This window comes from Rhineura floridana, chromosome 21, assembly GCF_030035675.1.
Source record: "Rhineura floridana isolate rRhiFlo1 chromosome 21, rRhiFlo1.hap2, whole genome shotgun sequence".
Classification (NCBI taxonomy): Eukaryota; Metazoa; Chordata; class Lepidosauria; order Squamata; family Rhineuridae; genus Rhineura; species Rhineura floridana.
This window is the reverse complement of record NC_084500.1, coordinates 16,942,946-16,958,101: the sequence shown is the minus strand read 5'-3', so window position 1 is coordinate 16,958,101 and position 15,156 is coordinate 16,942,946. Positions and strand designations below refer to the sequence as shown.

At 48.2% G+C, this 15,156-nt stretch overlaps 1 protein-coding gene across 1 annotated transcript in view; it reads left to right on the top strand.

The window, feature by feature from the left end:
* Nucleotides 1–11,275: 11,275 nt before the first annotated feature.
* DOC2B (double C2 domain beta) overlaps nt 11,276–15,156 on the top strand; it is a 120,497-nt gene continuing 116,616 nt past the window's right edge. The window contains exon 1 of the mRNA XM_061605317.1: nt 11,276–11,632. Within this exon, the coding sequence (XP_061461301.1) occupies nt 11,287–11,632 (346 nt within the window). The 5' untranslated portion in view covers nt 11,276–11,286. The remainder of the gene's footprint in view (nt 11,633–15,156) is intronic.

The following is a 15,156-nucleotide window of genomic DNA, read 5'->3' as shown; positions in this document are numbered from 1 at the left end:
TAGTAAGTTTCTGTGCCAGCTCTTCAAATGTGCATGCCCTTTCACGGATGTCAGTGAAGTGTTGATGGTAACCATTACAATTCATTGATAGCTGTATCACGCGGTTCAGAATAAAGATCGATACCAGTGGAGACTCGTGGACAAATATTGATTAACGTATCGATAATTCTCTGCAAAGCAAAAAAATAAATAAATCAGGAAATTGGGAAAAGGGTAAGATAGAGGAGGGTAAAGGAATCGGATCGTTAACAACCACTAGGGGGCCACACTTATAAACAAAGCATAAATAAGAAGAGGATTTCATCCCTACCACGGACTCTCATCATTCTTACCCACAGATATTCTCCAGCCTTGCCTCAATCTAGCTGAGGTGTACAGAATGATGCACGGTGTGGAGAAGTGGGTAGGGAGATGTTTTTCTCATAATGCGAAAACCGGACAGGTTCACCCCACAATGCCGAATGTGGGAAGGTTCGACAACAGAGGCCCTCAACCTGCAGAGCTCAGTGAACAACTGGGAATATAAGGGGTAAGATGGTCCTTCAGGTATTCTGGTCCTAAGCTGTATAGGGCTTTGTACACCAAAACCAGCACCTTGAACCAGAGGACTGCCTATTTAGAAGAGGCATTCCCTCCTCCCAGAAGGGAATGCTTCTTTGTAGATCAGGGATGGGGAAACCTGTGGCCCCGGCCAAGGATGCTGGCCTCCAAATCCCATCAGCCCCAGCCAGCAACGGCCAGCAGTCAGGCATGATGGGAGTTGTAGTCTGGCAACGTATGGAGGGTGCCATGTTTGCCGCCCTGCTCTTCAAGGGTTGAAGCAAAGCCCCGGGTTGGCTCACCAAAGAACAATAACACTCCATTTGTGGGCTCGTTCGGCTTTCAGGCGGGCATTGGGAAGGGGACAGGAGTACGATTGCTGGCCTGCCTCAGGGACACTTTTCTGCCTGACCTCTTGGGGGGGGGGCACCAGATGGAAATCTGCACGAGGTCAATTGCTTTGGCAAGAAGGCTTCTCCCATCCAGCGGGCGGTGCCGGTTCTGCCGCTCAGCCTCTCAGATGGGCATTGCTGCAGCCAGTACTGACTGGTGCACAATACTGAGCTAGATAGATCAATGGTCTTACTCGGCATAAGGCAGCTTCCTGTTCAGATCAGCTCTTTATTTAGATCCATGAGGACTAGAGTCTTTTTTTTTTGAAGTGCAAGGCCTGTGGCTCAGTCACAGACTACCTACTTGCCCTGTGGAAGGCCTCGCATTCAATACCCAGCATCTTCAAGCAGGACAGACGCCCAACAGGTTGAGAACCAGAAGGAGTAGACAGGATCCCCCTGGAACGTAGGATCTCCTTGAGGGGTCCTCTGGGGAGGAGACCAGCTAAAGAACTAGGGAGAAATTTGATTCGGTTCACATTTAAAGCTGAATGGATCAAATTTGCACGTTCCAAAACAACCTGAGAACTGGAAACACAGCCACCTTTTGGAATTTGCACTTACTCGAATTTTGCGATGAAGTTCTCCCACCAAACAATGTTTACAAACGTGGATATATTAGGGGAAAGAGTGCATAAAAATGAATCTATTAAAAATATAATCATTTTTTTAAATTACTGTATTGAAATATAGTAAAAATATCATTAAAATGCATTATATGTGGCGAATTTGCTTGAAAAGATGTGTCTGTTAGTCAAAACTATACAAAATAAATATTAGGAGAAATTTGCACTAAAATGCTAAAGGATTTTCATGAGAGTTTTTTTGCAAAAAAAAATTCACAAATTGCGGCAGACATGTGAACGGCTGAATTAAAAAAAATCACTAACTGAGATCACCGAAATTGACAGATACTTCCATCCCTATGAAGAACCCATGGATGTGTCAGAAGAGGAGGTGGAGCCACACACGGCCCGGTCCTCAAGAAACCGATGCCAAAAAAAGTCCAGGCCAAAGAACAGGAGAACATAGGAGAAGCCTGCCGGATCACGTCAAAGGGGGCCCATCTAGTCCAGCCTCCTGTTCTCTCACTGGCCAACCAGATGCCCAATGGGAAGCCCCCAAGCGTCAACACAGCATGCTTCTGCAGTCCTAGAGCCTAGTGGTGGCTGGCGGCTATTGGAGTTGGTGGGGCGGAAGGCAGGGAGCCCATCCGTAGGCAGAGCTGGAACCAATCACAGCCAGAGCTTGCTCATTCTAGCTTGGTCTTCATCTCCCCCCCCCCCTGAGCTTGGTGGGGCAGCGCCCCCTTTGCCCTAATGGCCTAGCTGCCACTGCCAGTCATCGTGCAGCTCATGAGTAAGGGGGTCTCCTTGTAAGTAAGCAATTCCCGAAATGCCTACACTAGCAACAGCTGTGGTCAGGGTGTGGTCTAGGAAGCCAGAGGCTAGAGCAGCCTTTCCCAACCAGTGTGCCTCCGGATGTTGTTGGACCACAACTACCATCAGCCTCAGCCAGCATTGCCAATGGTCAGGAAAGATGGGAGTTGTGGTCCAACAACATCTGGAGGCACACTGGTTGGGAAAGGCTGGGCTAGACGGTCTCCCGCTTGAGCCTTCCAGTTGCTGCAAACAGCCCCACTCTCTGGTTTCCGAGTCAAGTTCCTTGGCCTGTGTTTTGTGTCTTCCCTGACCCCCCCCCCGGGTGCTACTGACCTTAGAACTCTTTCCTGATTTTGCTTCTGGATCACATCTTTGGACCTAGATTGGCTCCCTCTGCTTGACCCTGGCATGTTTGGACCGTGCTCTGCCGGCAACCCTACCCTAGTTGGTAAGTGTTTTGCTAAGAGGCTGCTGCCCCCCCGGGATTGTGATCGGAGCCCCTGGGGGCACCTGCTGGCGCATGACGCACACGCCCTTCCCAGCTGTCTCATCTGGGCCTTTGTTTTAACCTGGCTTGTTTTTGTTCAAATCTCTTGAACCATCTTATTTCCACTTGGTGTCTACAAGACTCAGGGAAATGGAGGGTTGTTGTGTTTTTTCAGCAAGCGAACCCCTTTGGGAAATGGAGAATGAGCCCCTTGCACACATCTTCATTTCCAGCTGTTCCCCACCACCACCACCCCGTTTGATGCCTTCTCCGCCTGCTCAGGGGAAGATCAACTTTACCGGTCTGTTCGGGTTCTGTTTTTCAATCTAAGATGGCTGTAGATTAATTTCTCAGCCTTGCCTCTTCTTCGCTGGTCATGAATGTCTCTCTCTCTCACAGACACACACACACACACACTCTCGCGCACACAAGCCTTGGTTGCTTAAGAGTGGTGAACTTGTGGCCTTGCAGTCGGGAACGCATGACTCTGTCAATTTTGGTTTCTTGTTTTTCCAGTCGTGAATTTAGTTTTCCACATCCGTTCGCAATTTAAAAAAAGGAAAAATCCTCATGAGAACCCATCAGCATTCAAGTGCCAATTTCTCCTAAGAGGCACGTTTTTGCATGTAATTTTGACTACCATGCACGACAAAAAGCTGCCCTCTCAAATCTAATGCAGTTTTGCATGCTGCATGCATTTTTTTATGTGCACTGTGCACTTTACCCTCGCGTAGGCATTTTTGTTATACAGCCCTCGGATGGAGAGGTGGTCCTTTCAAAGGATGGCTGCGTTTTGATTCGTGCATTGTTTTTGAAAAGCGCGAGTTGTTTTGTTGTCGTTTCTGTTTGTCGTTTTCCTTGCAAAAGCGACTTAACAATAAAGCAGTTAAACTAATTGTACAGATAAACCTAAAAACACATCTGTACAGATAACAGATGGGGCTTACAAAGCCTGCCACGCTTGAAGAGGCCCCCATGCCTGAAACCCTTCCAGTGAAGCTAGTAAGGTAAGTTTGCAAAAATGCATATAGAAGGGGGGAAAGGTAAAGGTGCCTAAATTTTTAATTATTTCTAAAATCTCCCTTCCTGTTAAGGAGTTGCTGGGTGCTTCTCTCTCTCCCCCCCCAATTAAAACAAAAATACTTGCGCTGTGCTTGCTTATTTAAGGCAATCCTGCCCATTCTAAAGGTAAAGGTGTCCCCGCACTTGTAGTGCGAGTCGTTTCTGACTCTTAGGGTGACGTCTTGCGACGTTTACTAGGCAGACCGTATATATGGGGTGGGATTGCCAGTTCTTTCCCCGGCCTTTCTTTACCCCCCAGTGTAGGCCGGGTACTCATTTTACTGACCATGGATGGATGGAAGGCTGAGTGGACCTCGACCCCTTTTACTGGAGATTCGACTTCCTCCTTCCGTTGGAATCGAACTCCGGACGTGAGCAGAGCTTCGGCTGCGTTACCGCCGCTTATCACTCTGCGCCACGGAGGATAGTATAGAAGGGGAGAGTATGCCTACAAATGAATACATGAGTAAAAATATGCGAAAAGGCATGAAGTTATGAGAAATGGCTTGCAAAAGTGTGTACTTTTGTCAAAACTACAAAAATGTGTTTATTTGGAGAAATCGGGACTAAAATGGAGAATTTTCATGAGGATTTAAAAAAAAATTCACACAATGCTGCGGAAATGTGGAGAACTGAATTTGACATTCCCTGAGGCTTTGGAACTCCCTTCCTAGGGAAGCAAGAATGGCCCCCTCCTTGCAGTCCTTCCGTCGGCAAGCAGAGACTTTTTTATTTCAACAAGCCTTTGGAACTGAAAGCTGTTAAGGACAGGGCTTGAAGGGTGCTGCATTGCTATTGTCTAATTGTATTATTTTAAACTGAGTTTGAATTATTTTAACTGTATGTAAATTGTTTAATTTGATTTTAATCTAGATTTTTGTATGTTTTTAATTATGTGTGTGCTTTATCTGGAAGCCGCCGTGAGTTCCAGTTTTGGAAAAAGGGCAGGGTAAAAAGAATGATAAGAAATAAATAAATAAAACATTGGGGAAATGAGAAATTGAGAGGACCAAAACAGACAGATTTTTCCATCCTGAATGTTCATTAATATATGTGAATTGAGGCTCACCTTAATATGCGCATTTTTGTAGGGCTGTTTTGCATTGCAAAATTTGGAGGCGTGCAAGCTTCAAAGGACAGCTGTGTTTCCGTTTCCATACTTGTTTTGGGAAGTGCCAATTGGGTCGGGTCGGGCTAAAAGGATGCAAACCAAATCTCTCCCTGCAACCCCTGGCCTTGACGGGCCCAAGGCTTGTAGTAGAGATGTGTGAGAAGTTCGATTCAGTTTGCATTTCGAGCCGACTCTTATCAAAGCCTCACTTTCCAAACAATGAGAACTAACACTCAGCCATCTTTCAAAATTTGCACTTAACAGGAATTTGCAGTGCAGTTTGCCAACCAAACAGCGTTTAGCAAAAATGTGCATGTTAGGGGGAAGTGTGCGGAAAAAGGAATAGATGAGTGAAAACAACATGCAAAAATGAGGAGGAACTGCTTGCAAAAATGTGTAGGTTAGGGAAAACTGCCCACAAAAATGTGCTTATTAGGAAAAATTTGCACTAAATCATGAGGATTTTTTTTAAAAAAAATTGCAAATTCCTGCAGAAATGTGGAGAACTGAATTTAAGATTGGAAAAATGAAAAAACAACAATGAGAGAGCTGAAATAGAAAGACTTTTCCATCCCTCGCTTGCAGTAACATTTTCTGTTTTGAACAACGTTGTCCCACGGTTGGCTTTCGTTTCTCGAAGCTGCTTCAAGTGGCAGAAATGGATTATTCTAAATAAGTCAAACCAGAGTTCTTCTGGGGGGGGGGTGGAAGGGGGGAAGGGGGAGGATGTTGTTGCAAGGGATGTCGTCTGCTGGGTAATCTCTCCAACCGACAGCTTTACCACTGAGTGATCCATTACAATTAGAGGGAGTTAACCTAATAAGAACTGGGGAGCCACAGGATCCTTTCCCCCACCCTCTGTATTTGGCCTGGGTTGAAGGGGGAGGGGAGAAAACGCAGGTTTTTGTTTCGGAGCTTCCTTTTTTAGGGATCTGGCTCTGCCTTCACCTGCTGTTTGGGCCTTCTGCATTCCACCCTGCCAGTCCCAAATGGGCATCAGCCATGACTGCTCCCATTTGTTAGAAGGAATGGTTGACATTGGCCAAGATCTAAGGCAGGACTGGGGATCTTTTCCAGCCTGGGGGCCATATTTCCCTTCTGGGCAACCATATGCCAGTAGTGGGCAGGGCCAGGGGCAAAAGTGGGTGGAGAAATGCACATGTATTTTCTTCATGTGGATTCCTGCACTGAGCAGGGGGCTGGACTTGATGGCCTTATAGGCCCCTCCAAGGCTACTGTTCCAAGTCTACTGTTCTGCGGTTCTATGATTCTACACCCACTCACACACCCTCCTCTCTACCCTCCAGGGAAGCAAGAGTCTTGATCACAGATCCAGGACACATATCCAGCCGGGGGGAAACATTCAAGGAGGGTGCAGAGCAGGCCAGTGGGGGGCGTGGCCTGTAGAGAGTTTTGAGGGCCACTGAGAGAGGCCTAGAGGGTCACATTTGTTTTAAAGTGCAATTAAAGAAGCAGTCTGAAATGACAGGAGAGTGTGACCGATATCTAGTCATCCCTTTTCCCAACCAATGTTGGGAAGGGCAAACTTTCCGTTCATCAGCTTTCATTTTCCTCTTGCCAGCTTGCTGGTTCCACGTGTCTTTCGGGTGGGGGGGAAGAGAGAAATGTCCCTTCTTATCCTAAGAAAAGATCCTGGGTCACAATGACGTGAACAAACCAATTAAAAAAACAAAACAATAATTTGTGGGTGGGGGAAGAAAGGAGGGGGAGGGAGACAGTGTCAGCAAAGGGGCCAAACCAACAATATTATTTCTCGAGTGTGCCTTTGCTGTGCGTGGAATCTTACAGGATAACTTACAGGCTGGACTTGCAGGCTAGAAAAAGTTGTGGTCTAGCGGTGTAAGGCGGGGGCAGCGATTTGATTCAATTTTCAAATTAAATTCTGGGTCACAGCGTGCACTGAGTTCCTCCAGAAGTCCCTGTGCCCACCAGGAGCTGAGGCGATTGTTGCTCGCTTGAGCATACCCTTTCCAGAATAACCTCCCCTTCATTTTCAAGAGTCAAACAAAGGCAAAAAGGAGCATCCTCATGCTTTTTCTACATGTGTCAAACATTTGATTCATTCTTGAGCACCAGCCACCGTTAATGGCTTTCTTTTGACTCATTGGGGGACTCAGCTGAGTCCCGTTCCCAAACAGCGTGCAAATTATCTCCAGCTACGGTTGTTCATTCACTCTTCTATATTGTTCACATGCATTGGGGGGGGGGCGATAGCGGGACTCCGGAGGCCACTTCTGAGCTTGCCCTCTTCCTTCTTTATCACTCGTTCCTCTTTCAAGGCTATTCTTCTTAAGGCCGGGCCAAAGAGAGGGTGACAAAGCTATCTCCTCTCTCTCTCTCTCTCCTGGCCTCAGTAGACACCAGATTTGGTCCTCTTGCCTCTCCCCAGGACTTTCCTCTCAAAGCTCAGACTACGTCAGGGCTGGGAAAACCCTTTCAGTCTGAGGGCCACATTCCCTGCTGGGCAACCTTCCGGGGGCCACCTGCCGTGATGGGTGAAGCAAGTTGCAAAAGTAGGCCAGGCCAACCAAGGTAAAAGTTGCCTTTGTTCAGGATGCTGGTGTCTACATGCACCCCTCTCTATTCCAGACAAGCGAGAGGCCTTCTCGGAGTCCAAGGACTTTTTTCAGCCAGGCTAAAACGCTCAAGGAGTTGTGTTCTTTTTATGAATGGGTTCCTATGAACTGTCTTGTCCCGGCTCCCACCGATGGATTCAAACTCAAGGCTCTTGGCTTCTTTATTTCCAGCGGCTTTAATCCACAGTTTAGCACACAACTGGAGCATAGATCAGATTTCAGTTCATGCAGAGTCAAGATCACTGCAAGGTTACGCTACTAGGCATGGCTGCATAAGCAAAGTTTTTTTTTAACCGGGGGGAAGGAGCCCATAAGGCTATCTAGTCCAACCCCCTGCTCAATGTAGGAATCCAAGTTAGAGCATCCCCGACAGGTGGCTGTCCAGCTGCCTCTTGAACACCTCCGGTGCTGGAGAGCCAACCACCACCCTAGGTATTTGGTTCCATTGTCGTAACACTCTAATAGGAAGTTTTTCCTGATGGTCAGTTGAAATCTGGCTTCCTGCAACTTGAGCCCATTATTCCGTGTCCTGCACTCTGGGACGATCGAGAAGAGATCCTGGCCCTCCTCTGTCTGGCAACCTTTCACGTACTCATATCTCCCCTCAGTCTCCCCAAGGCTAAACATGCCTAGTTCTTTCAGTCTCTCCTCATAGGGCTTTGTTTCCAGTCCCCTGATTATCTTCATTGCCCTTCACTGAACCGGTTCCAGTGCGGTGTCCAGAACGGGGGTCAAAACAATGAACAATCAACTGGGAAAACTTATAAAACAAGTTCACAGGTATAAAAAAAACAACTCGGATCCAATGTGGATCCAGATGAGGGTGAAAGATCTCTGCTTAAAAGGCTTGTTGAAAATGGAAAGGTCTTCAAAGGCCACTGAGAAGACAGTAGAGACGGCACCTATTGTGTTAAATAAGGGTGGGGGTGTTCCAAAGGGTAGGTGCCACAAGATTAAAGGCCTAATTTTTTAATCATGTGGAGTGGATCTCCGGATCAGGTGGTATCTGCTGGAGGCCTTTTCCTGTAGAGTGCAGTGATTGGTTGGAAGGGCTTCAGGAGCAATTCAATTCAGCTCACATTTAAGGGGTGAACCTACCTACTCCGCATTTTTGGAAACAATCTGTGAAGCGAAGCACAACCATCCTGCAAAACGTGTGCGTCTCCGAATTTTGCAATGCGGTTCGACACATACAAAACAGAATGCATAAAAATGCCTCTATTAGCAAAAACAACATACCGAAATTCATTATATTAGGGGACGTTGCTTTGCCAAAATGTGTGCGGTAGTTAATGTTGCATGCAAACACGTGGGTATTAGGCAAAGCAAGCCCTAAAATGCTCATGAATTTTCAGGTGGGTTTTAAAACAAATTTCACAAACTGAAGTGGAAATGTGGATAGAGAATTAAACTTAAGATTGGGGGGGGGGGATGAGAAACTAGAACCAAAATTGACAGATTTGGGATGGAAGAGAAACTTAATTCAGTTCTCATCTAGAGCTGAATCGATGAAATCCGCACTTTCTGAATCTACATGAGAATCAAATCACAGCCACCCTTTGCAAGTTGCGCTTATCTGAATTTTGCAATGCAGTTTGCCAACCAATGTTTGTATAAAAAAATAATATATTGGGGGGGAAAGTGTGCATGAAAATGAATGTATTCATGAAGATAACCTTATGCAATGAGAAATTGCTTGCAAAAATATGTACGTTAGGCAAAACTGCCTATAAAAATGTGTTTTTGAGGAGACATTCGCCCTAAAATGCGGCAGAATTTTCATGAGGGTTTTTAAAAAATCACAGATTGTTGCAGAAATGTGGAAAGCTGAATTTAAGATTGGAAAAAAGAGAAACAGCACAAACTGAAAAGGACGGATCCTTCCATCCCTAATAAGGGCTGAGCCTGTCCAACATAACCTGTGAATCCTTGGTGGGATAACCTTTAAGTCTTTTGGGTGCTTTCCCCAGCACCTAGCCAAGCTCCTAGGAAAAAGGATTTATTCCTACAACTAAAGAATGCCTGACTTCCAGGGAAAGCGTGTGTCAATGTGACTCCTGACCACATGCAGAGTGCAGCTGCCGTTCTGTAAAGAGGCTGTGTGCTGAGCAGCCAGGCTGGACATGAAAACAGGATGCAGCCCACTGGGTCACCCAGAGCCTTAGCAGGGGAGAGTGTGGCTTTTGCAACGCTCCAGAAGTCCCCTGGTTTCCATCACGCACAGTTTCTTTTTAAATGGTCTGTTGACTCAGCCCTGTGTAAGAAAGTAATCGTTCTGAGTCACAACTGTGTTCTGGTTGCCCCATCTAAAAAAAAGCCCTGATCATCATCTAGCCGGAAAGGATATAGAAATTTGCCTCCAAAACGATCAAGGGTTTTTGCAACTCTTTTCTAAGAGGAACCATTTAAGTGTTTGGGGGCACTTTTGTTGAGAAAAATTGAGACGCGCTCTGGGGACGGATCTCGGAGGGGTTTATAATGGGGATAGGGAGACTGGAATGTGGAGTCATCCAAGAACACAGAGAGTAAGCCTGGATGGGCAAATGCAAAAGCTCTCCCACCTCACCGACCCACAATGGTGTGCAATGATCATGTGGAACTCACTGACACAAGCTTTAAAAGGGATGTGTAGGAGGCTACAACAAGGGAGGCAGAAAGCAGCTCCGTTTGGCTTCTCCTCTCGAGATCTTTCTGTCCTAGCCAGCCCTGGAAGCAGGTGCCAGAGTCGGCTTCCCTCCCTATCCCCTTTTTGATCAGGGAACCTTTGAGCCTCCCTCCCTCCCTTGGCTGACATCCAGCAGGGTTTTGAAGCAATACATCGTGGGCAAGTCTCATTCCCCGAGGGCAGCTCTGTGTAGCCCTCCTGGCGAAATAGAGCCTCCATGCTCAGGGGCAGTCTACCGCCTTTGAGTCCCCGATGCCGGTGTGTGTGTGTGTGTGTGTGTAGACAGCCAGCGGGGAGAGGCTGTTGTTTCTGTGCCTTGCTCGCCAGCTTCCTAGAGACACCCGGCTGAGTCTAGACGATCCGATCCAGCCAGGCTCTTCTGCTAAGCCTCCGGTTTTTAGAAAGGGACAGAGAGCAAGAGGCACCGCGAGAAGAAAACCAGGCTGTGGGTTTCCCCCCCCCCAAAAAAAACAAAAGCAGGCAGGTGGCAAATTTGTCAGTGAAGGGGAAAAATGGGGAAAAAAACCTCTTTTCTGTTTGGGCTCCTCCTCCTCGTGTTGCAGTTGGAAGAGAACAGAAGGAGAGGCAGGCCGGCTGGCCGGGAGCTCTCATCCAGCCTTCTGAGAGGGCTCTGCGGTCGGGGCCGCGTGAACCTCTGCTGTCCACCTGCCCCTGCCGTTTAATTCCTTGGCTGCTTCTGGTTCGGCTTGGCTGCTAGCTGGTGACATCACTCGTGTGCCCACCCCCCCTTGCCTCTTAGCAGTATCTTTTTCCTCCCCTCTGTCTCTCTCTCCTTAGATTCACAGACACAGCCAGCCAAAGAGCCAACAGCATGAGCGGATTGTTGGGGACTCCGAGGGCAATCCAAACCACGTAGCCTTCCAGGGTGACTCTCTGTATTGCCTCCTTTTGGGAGGGGGAACCTGCCTGCTTGCTTTGGTTTGCAGGTGCCCGCGTTGGAAGGGGGCAACTTCCTTACCTCCTCTGCCTGCCCCCCTCGTCCACCTCCCGGCGATTCTCTAGCAGGGCACCCCTTCAAGAGCTGTATGCATGACACTCCGGAAAGGCGAGAGGACGACCATCAGCATCCAGGAGCACATGGCCATTGACGTCTGTCCTGGACCCATCCGACCCATCAAGCAGATTTCAGATTACTTCCCCCGGTTCCCCCGTGGCCTCCCCGCCACGGTCAGCCGGAGCAACAGCCTGCGTTCCTCCAGCAGCCCGGCGACGGTCAGCCCCTCGGAGACGGCGCCCCGGGAAGAAGACGAGGATGTGGACCAGCTGTTTGGGGCGTACGGAACCGAAGTGGCTGAACAGCCGGCCAAGCGGCGAGCTGGGGAAGAGGAGGTGGCTGAGGCGGCGGATGCCGATGGTTACGAATCCGACGACTGCAGTAAGTTCCCAAAGTCTCTTGGGCTTCTGGTGGGGAAGGTTCTTGTCTTGTGGGTTTAGGACTCTTGCCTGGTTCGTAGAGATGGGAGAGGCAGTGGTCTGCGTCCGCATTTAAAGCCGAATGTCTCAAATTCGCACTTTCCAAAACAAGATATACGCAGCTGTCCTTCGAAATTTGCACTTATCCGAATATTGCAATGTGGTTCTGCAACTAGGCAGTGCTTGGGAAAGGCATATGTTAGGAGATAATGTGTGTAAAAATAAACACAATGGTGAAAAGAACATGCAAAAATGCATTCCCTCAGGAGAAAGGGCTTGTAGACATGTGCGCATTGGTTTCAGCAGGAGAAATTCTCACTAAAATGCTGGAGGATTTTCATGAGGTATTGCTGCAGAAATGTGAGGGACTGAATTTAAGATTGGGAAAATGAGAAACTGAGAGAACCACAATTGGCAGATCCTTCTATCCCTGCGCTGGGAGTTTCTCCCTCGAATCTCCCCCCGAGTTCTAAATTTGACTTGGTCTTGAGGTTCTGGAAGGCTGGCATTTGAAAGGCTGGCCAGTCTACTGGGCACAAGCCACTGGGTGACTCTCCCCCTCCCACTGTGCTCTATCCCTGTGGAAGTGAATGTCGGTTGCACACAGGCGCATAAGCGCATTTCCACACGTGCGCCGGGAGCTGCACGGGAGATCTTCCTTGTGGCTTGTGTCCCTCCCCCCTGGGCAGCCATTCGGCATAGATGGCGATGGAGATGGCAATCAGATGTCTGATATTTCTAAATCCGGGAGAGGGCGAGAAAATAACAGCCGGCACAAGGACGCATGAGGCTTTCGTGAAACTCTTTTAATTTGGCAGAACAAGACTTGTGAAACACTGGGGGGACACCCTGTTCTGGAGACTCGCAGAGACTCTTCTAACCTGCTTTCTGTTCCTTGCGCTTCATCGCCCTTGACACATTTTTCCCATCTCTGCTTTTTCCCTCCTCCCGCTCTTAAAAACGCCACAACTCCCTCTCCCACTCTCGTTGGCACCTCTTTTGCGTGCACAATTTGGGGGTGTTGTTTTCGCTTCCGATTGGAAAACGGTCGCCTTCGCCTCTGCAACTCCCTTCCAAAACCTACCCTGTGCCCTCTCCTGTTTGTTAATTCCTCTTCTTCCCATGTCGAAATTCCGTCAATCCCTCCTCCCCACCCCCACCCCAAGCAGCTGGCTTAAGCCCCTGCTTGACATTCTCAATGTCACCCCCCTTTGCCCACCCTGGGTGGGATAAGCTCTTGAGCATGGCTGCAGCCGCAACCCTCTGCTATCTAGCCGGAGATCCTCTTCCACTAGCTCCTCCCTATTAGACAAAATATAAACAAGGGGAGCCCCTTTCCCACCCCCAACACCACCACTCCCTTTTATTTGGCGAGGATGTTTCAAAGAGCCACCAGTTGCTGTTCTGTTTCTCTGGAGAGACAGTGTTGGAAAGGGAGGGTACGCTTCAGGCCCAATGCATGTTTTAGCTGGTCTGAGGGCATGTGTGTAAATGTGCTTGTGTGCGTAAAGGGGGTCCTCCTCTGCAAGACATAACAGCAAAATTGGCCTACTGATGTCCTTAATGAGCAATGTATCCGTTTGAGTAGAAATCTGAGCCGGGTAAGAATTTTGGTGACGTTCTTCACCGCCTGAACAAAACTCCCAGGCTGTCATCTTTCCAGCAGTGAAAGTACAAAAGGTGCAGGTTGGTTTTTGTGTAGCCAGAGATTTGGGCTTTTATTTTAAAAGAAAACAACCTTCTCCCCCCTCCTAAGCTATCGGGGTCCAGTACATTTTAACCCTGCTTTTCTTGGCCCCTTATTTTTCAGCAAAGAACCCCTTTCGATGCTGCCATACATACATCATTCTGGCTAGGTAATAAACTAGGTATGGGGTATTTTTCAGAATCTCTTGACTTGACAGCAAAGGGCCTGTCAGCTGCCCAGATAAAGGGAACTGCAATGTGAGTTTGGACCCCAAAGGGGTGGGGGAAATGTCACGGCTTGGGGAGAGTGGACTTTTTTCTGGCCTTTGCTAGGGGGATGCCACTGGAGAGCCAAGATGCCACTGGTACTGCTGCTTTTATCACAAGGTGATGTGAAAGGCTGTTTTTCTCTGTTAAAGCCCACACTCAGTTTTTATACCAGCCCCAGGCAGGCAGAAATTCAAATGGTGCTGCTTCACTTGTCAGAGTGAGGCTGTGGTGGATGAAAGAGTCACCTGCTGAATTTTTGTCCTGTGCATCATTGTCGAAGCAGGGATGGGCAACCCAGTGCCCTCAAATGTTGTTGCTGGACTCCGGTTGTCCGAGGCTATTGGCCATGCTGGCTGAGACTGTTGGGAGTTTGAGACCAATGACTCCTGGAGGGCCACAGTTTACCCACTCTGGCTGAAAAGCCTGGGGAGCATGACGAGGGAGGGAAAGTGTGCTGATAGGTTACCACATCGCTGATAGGCTACCCTATGCTCTTCAGATGTTTAAGGCTCACGAAGTCCGCCACTTCTTCCAATCATGGGGCCCCCTTTGCAGCTAGAAAAAAGCAGTATGAGAGACAGCATGGGACAGTAGATGGGAGGACTGAGAATATCCAGATTAAAATCTTTGTTTTGGTCTTGGCTGAGGTGCACAGCCTCATTTTTCACCTTGTTTGCAAAATGGCGATATTAGCAGATTACCTTGCAGGGCTGTTATGGGTGGAGGAATGAGTTAGGAACCGTTAGCTGCTTGGTAGGGGCTGTAGGTCAGCAGCAGAGTACATGCTTGGCATGCAGAATGCCAGGTTCAGTCCACTTAAAAATTGCCATCTCCCCTTAAAAGGCTGTGAAGCAGCAGAACTGGGAATGTGATAGAGAGTAATTGGTATTAATCAGACCAGGTATCATTCTGATAGATGGAGATCTCTGCCACTGTATGTTCAACCATCTTAAGGGGCCAAGAAAAGCTATAGTGCTTGCAGAATATTGCTGTATATCAAGTGGGGGGGAGCATCCTGTGCACCTCAATCCAGAGTTCCATGAATTTTCCAGGCACACTGAGCTCCTGCACGCAGAGTTCCTGTATGCATGGAGCTCCATTTGCACTCCAAGCACATAGCAAGCTGCAGTTGGTGCTCAATGCTGCTGTGTAACCACGGCACTGTCCATTACCCATGGAATGGGCCACAACGCCACTTCCCAACCCCAACGACAGAACATCTGAATTGCCTCAACATGTAACGCTTCTCAAGAGAGCCGGTTGACATATTCAGCCGCCGGTCTAAAGGTGCTGAGTAATCTAGAGACGTATGTCGAATGTGAGAGAACAGACCCTTCATTCTCCTTTTTTTTTTTTAAGGGCTTGTTCCCACACTGGCTTCTGGTCTCTGAGTAGTGGCGAGCATCGTACTTAAGGCAACTGTGGGTGGAGGTCATTGATGCAGAGTTAGGCAAGGGTCTTCTCTTAAGGGACTGTACACATCAACAGCAGTAAATGAGTCTAGCTCAGGGTAACTGCACCTCTTTCTAG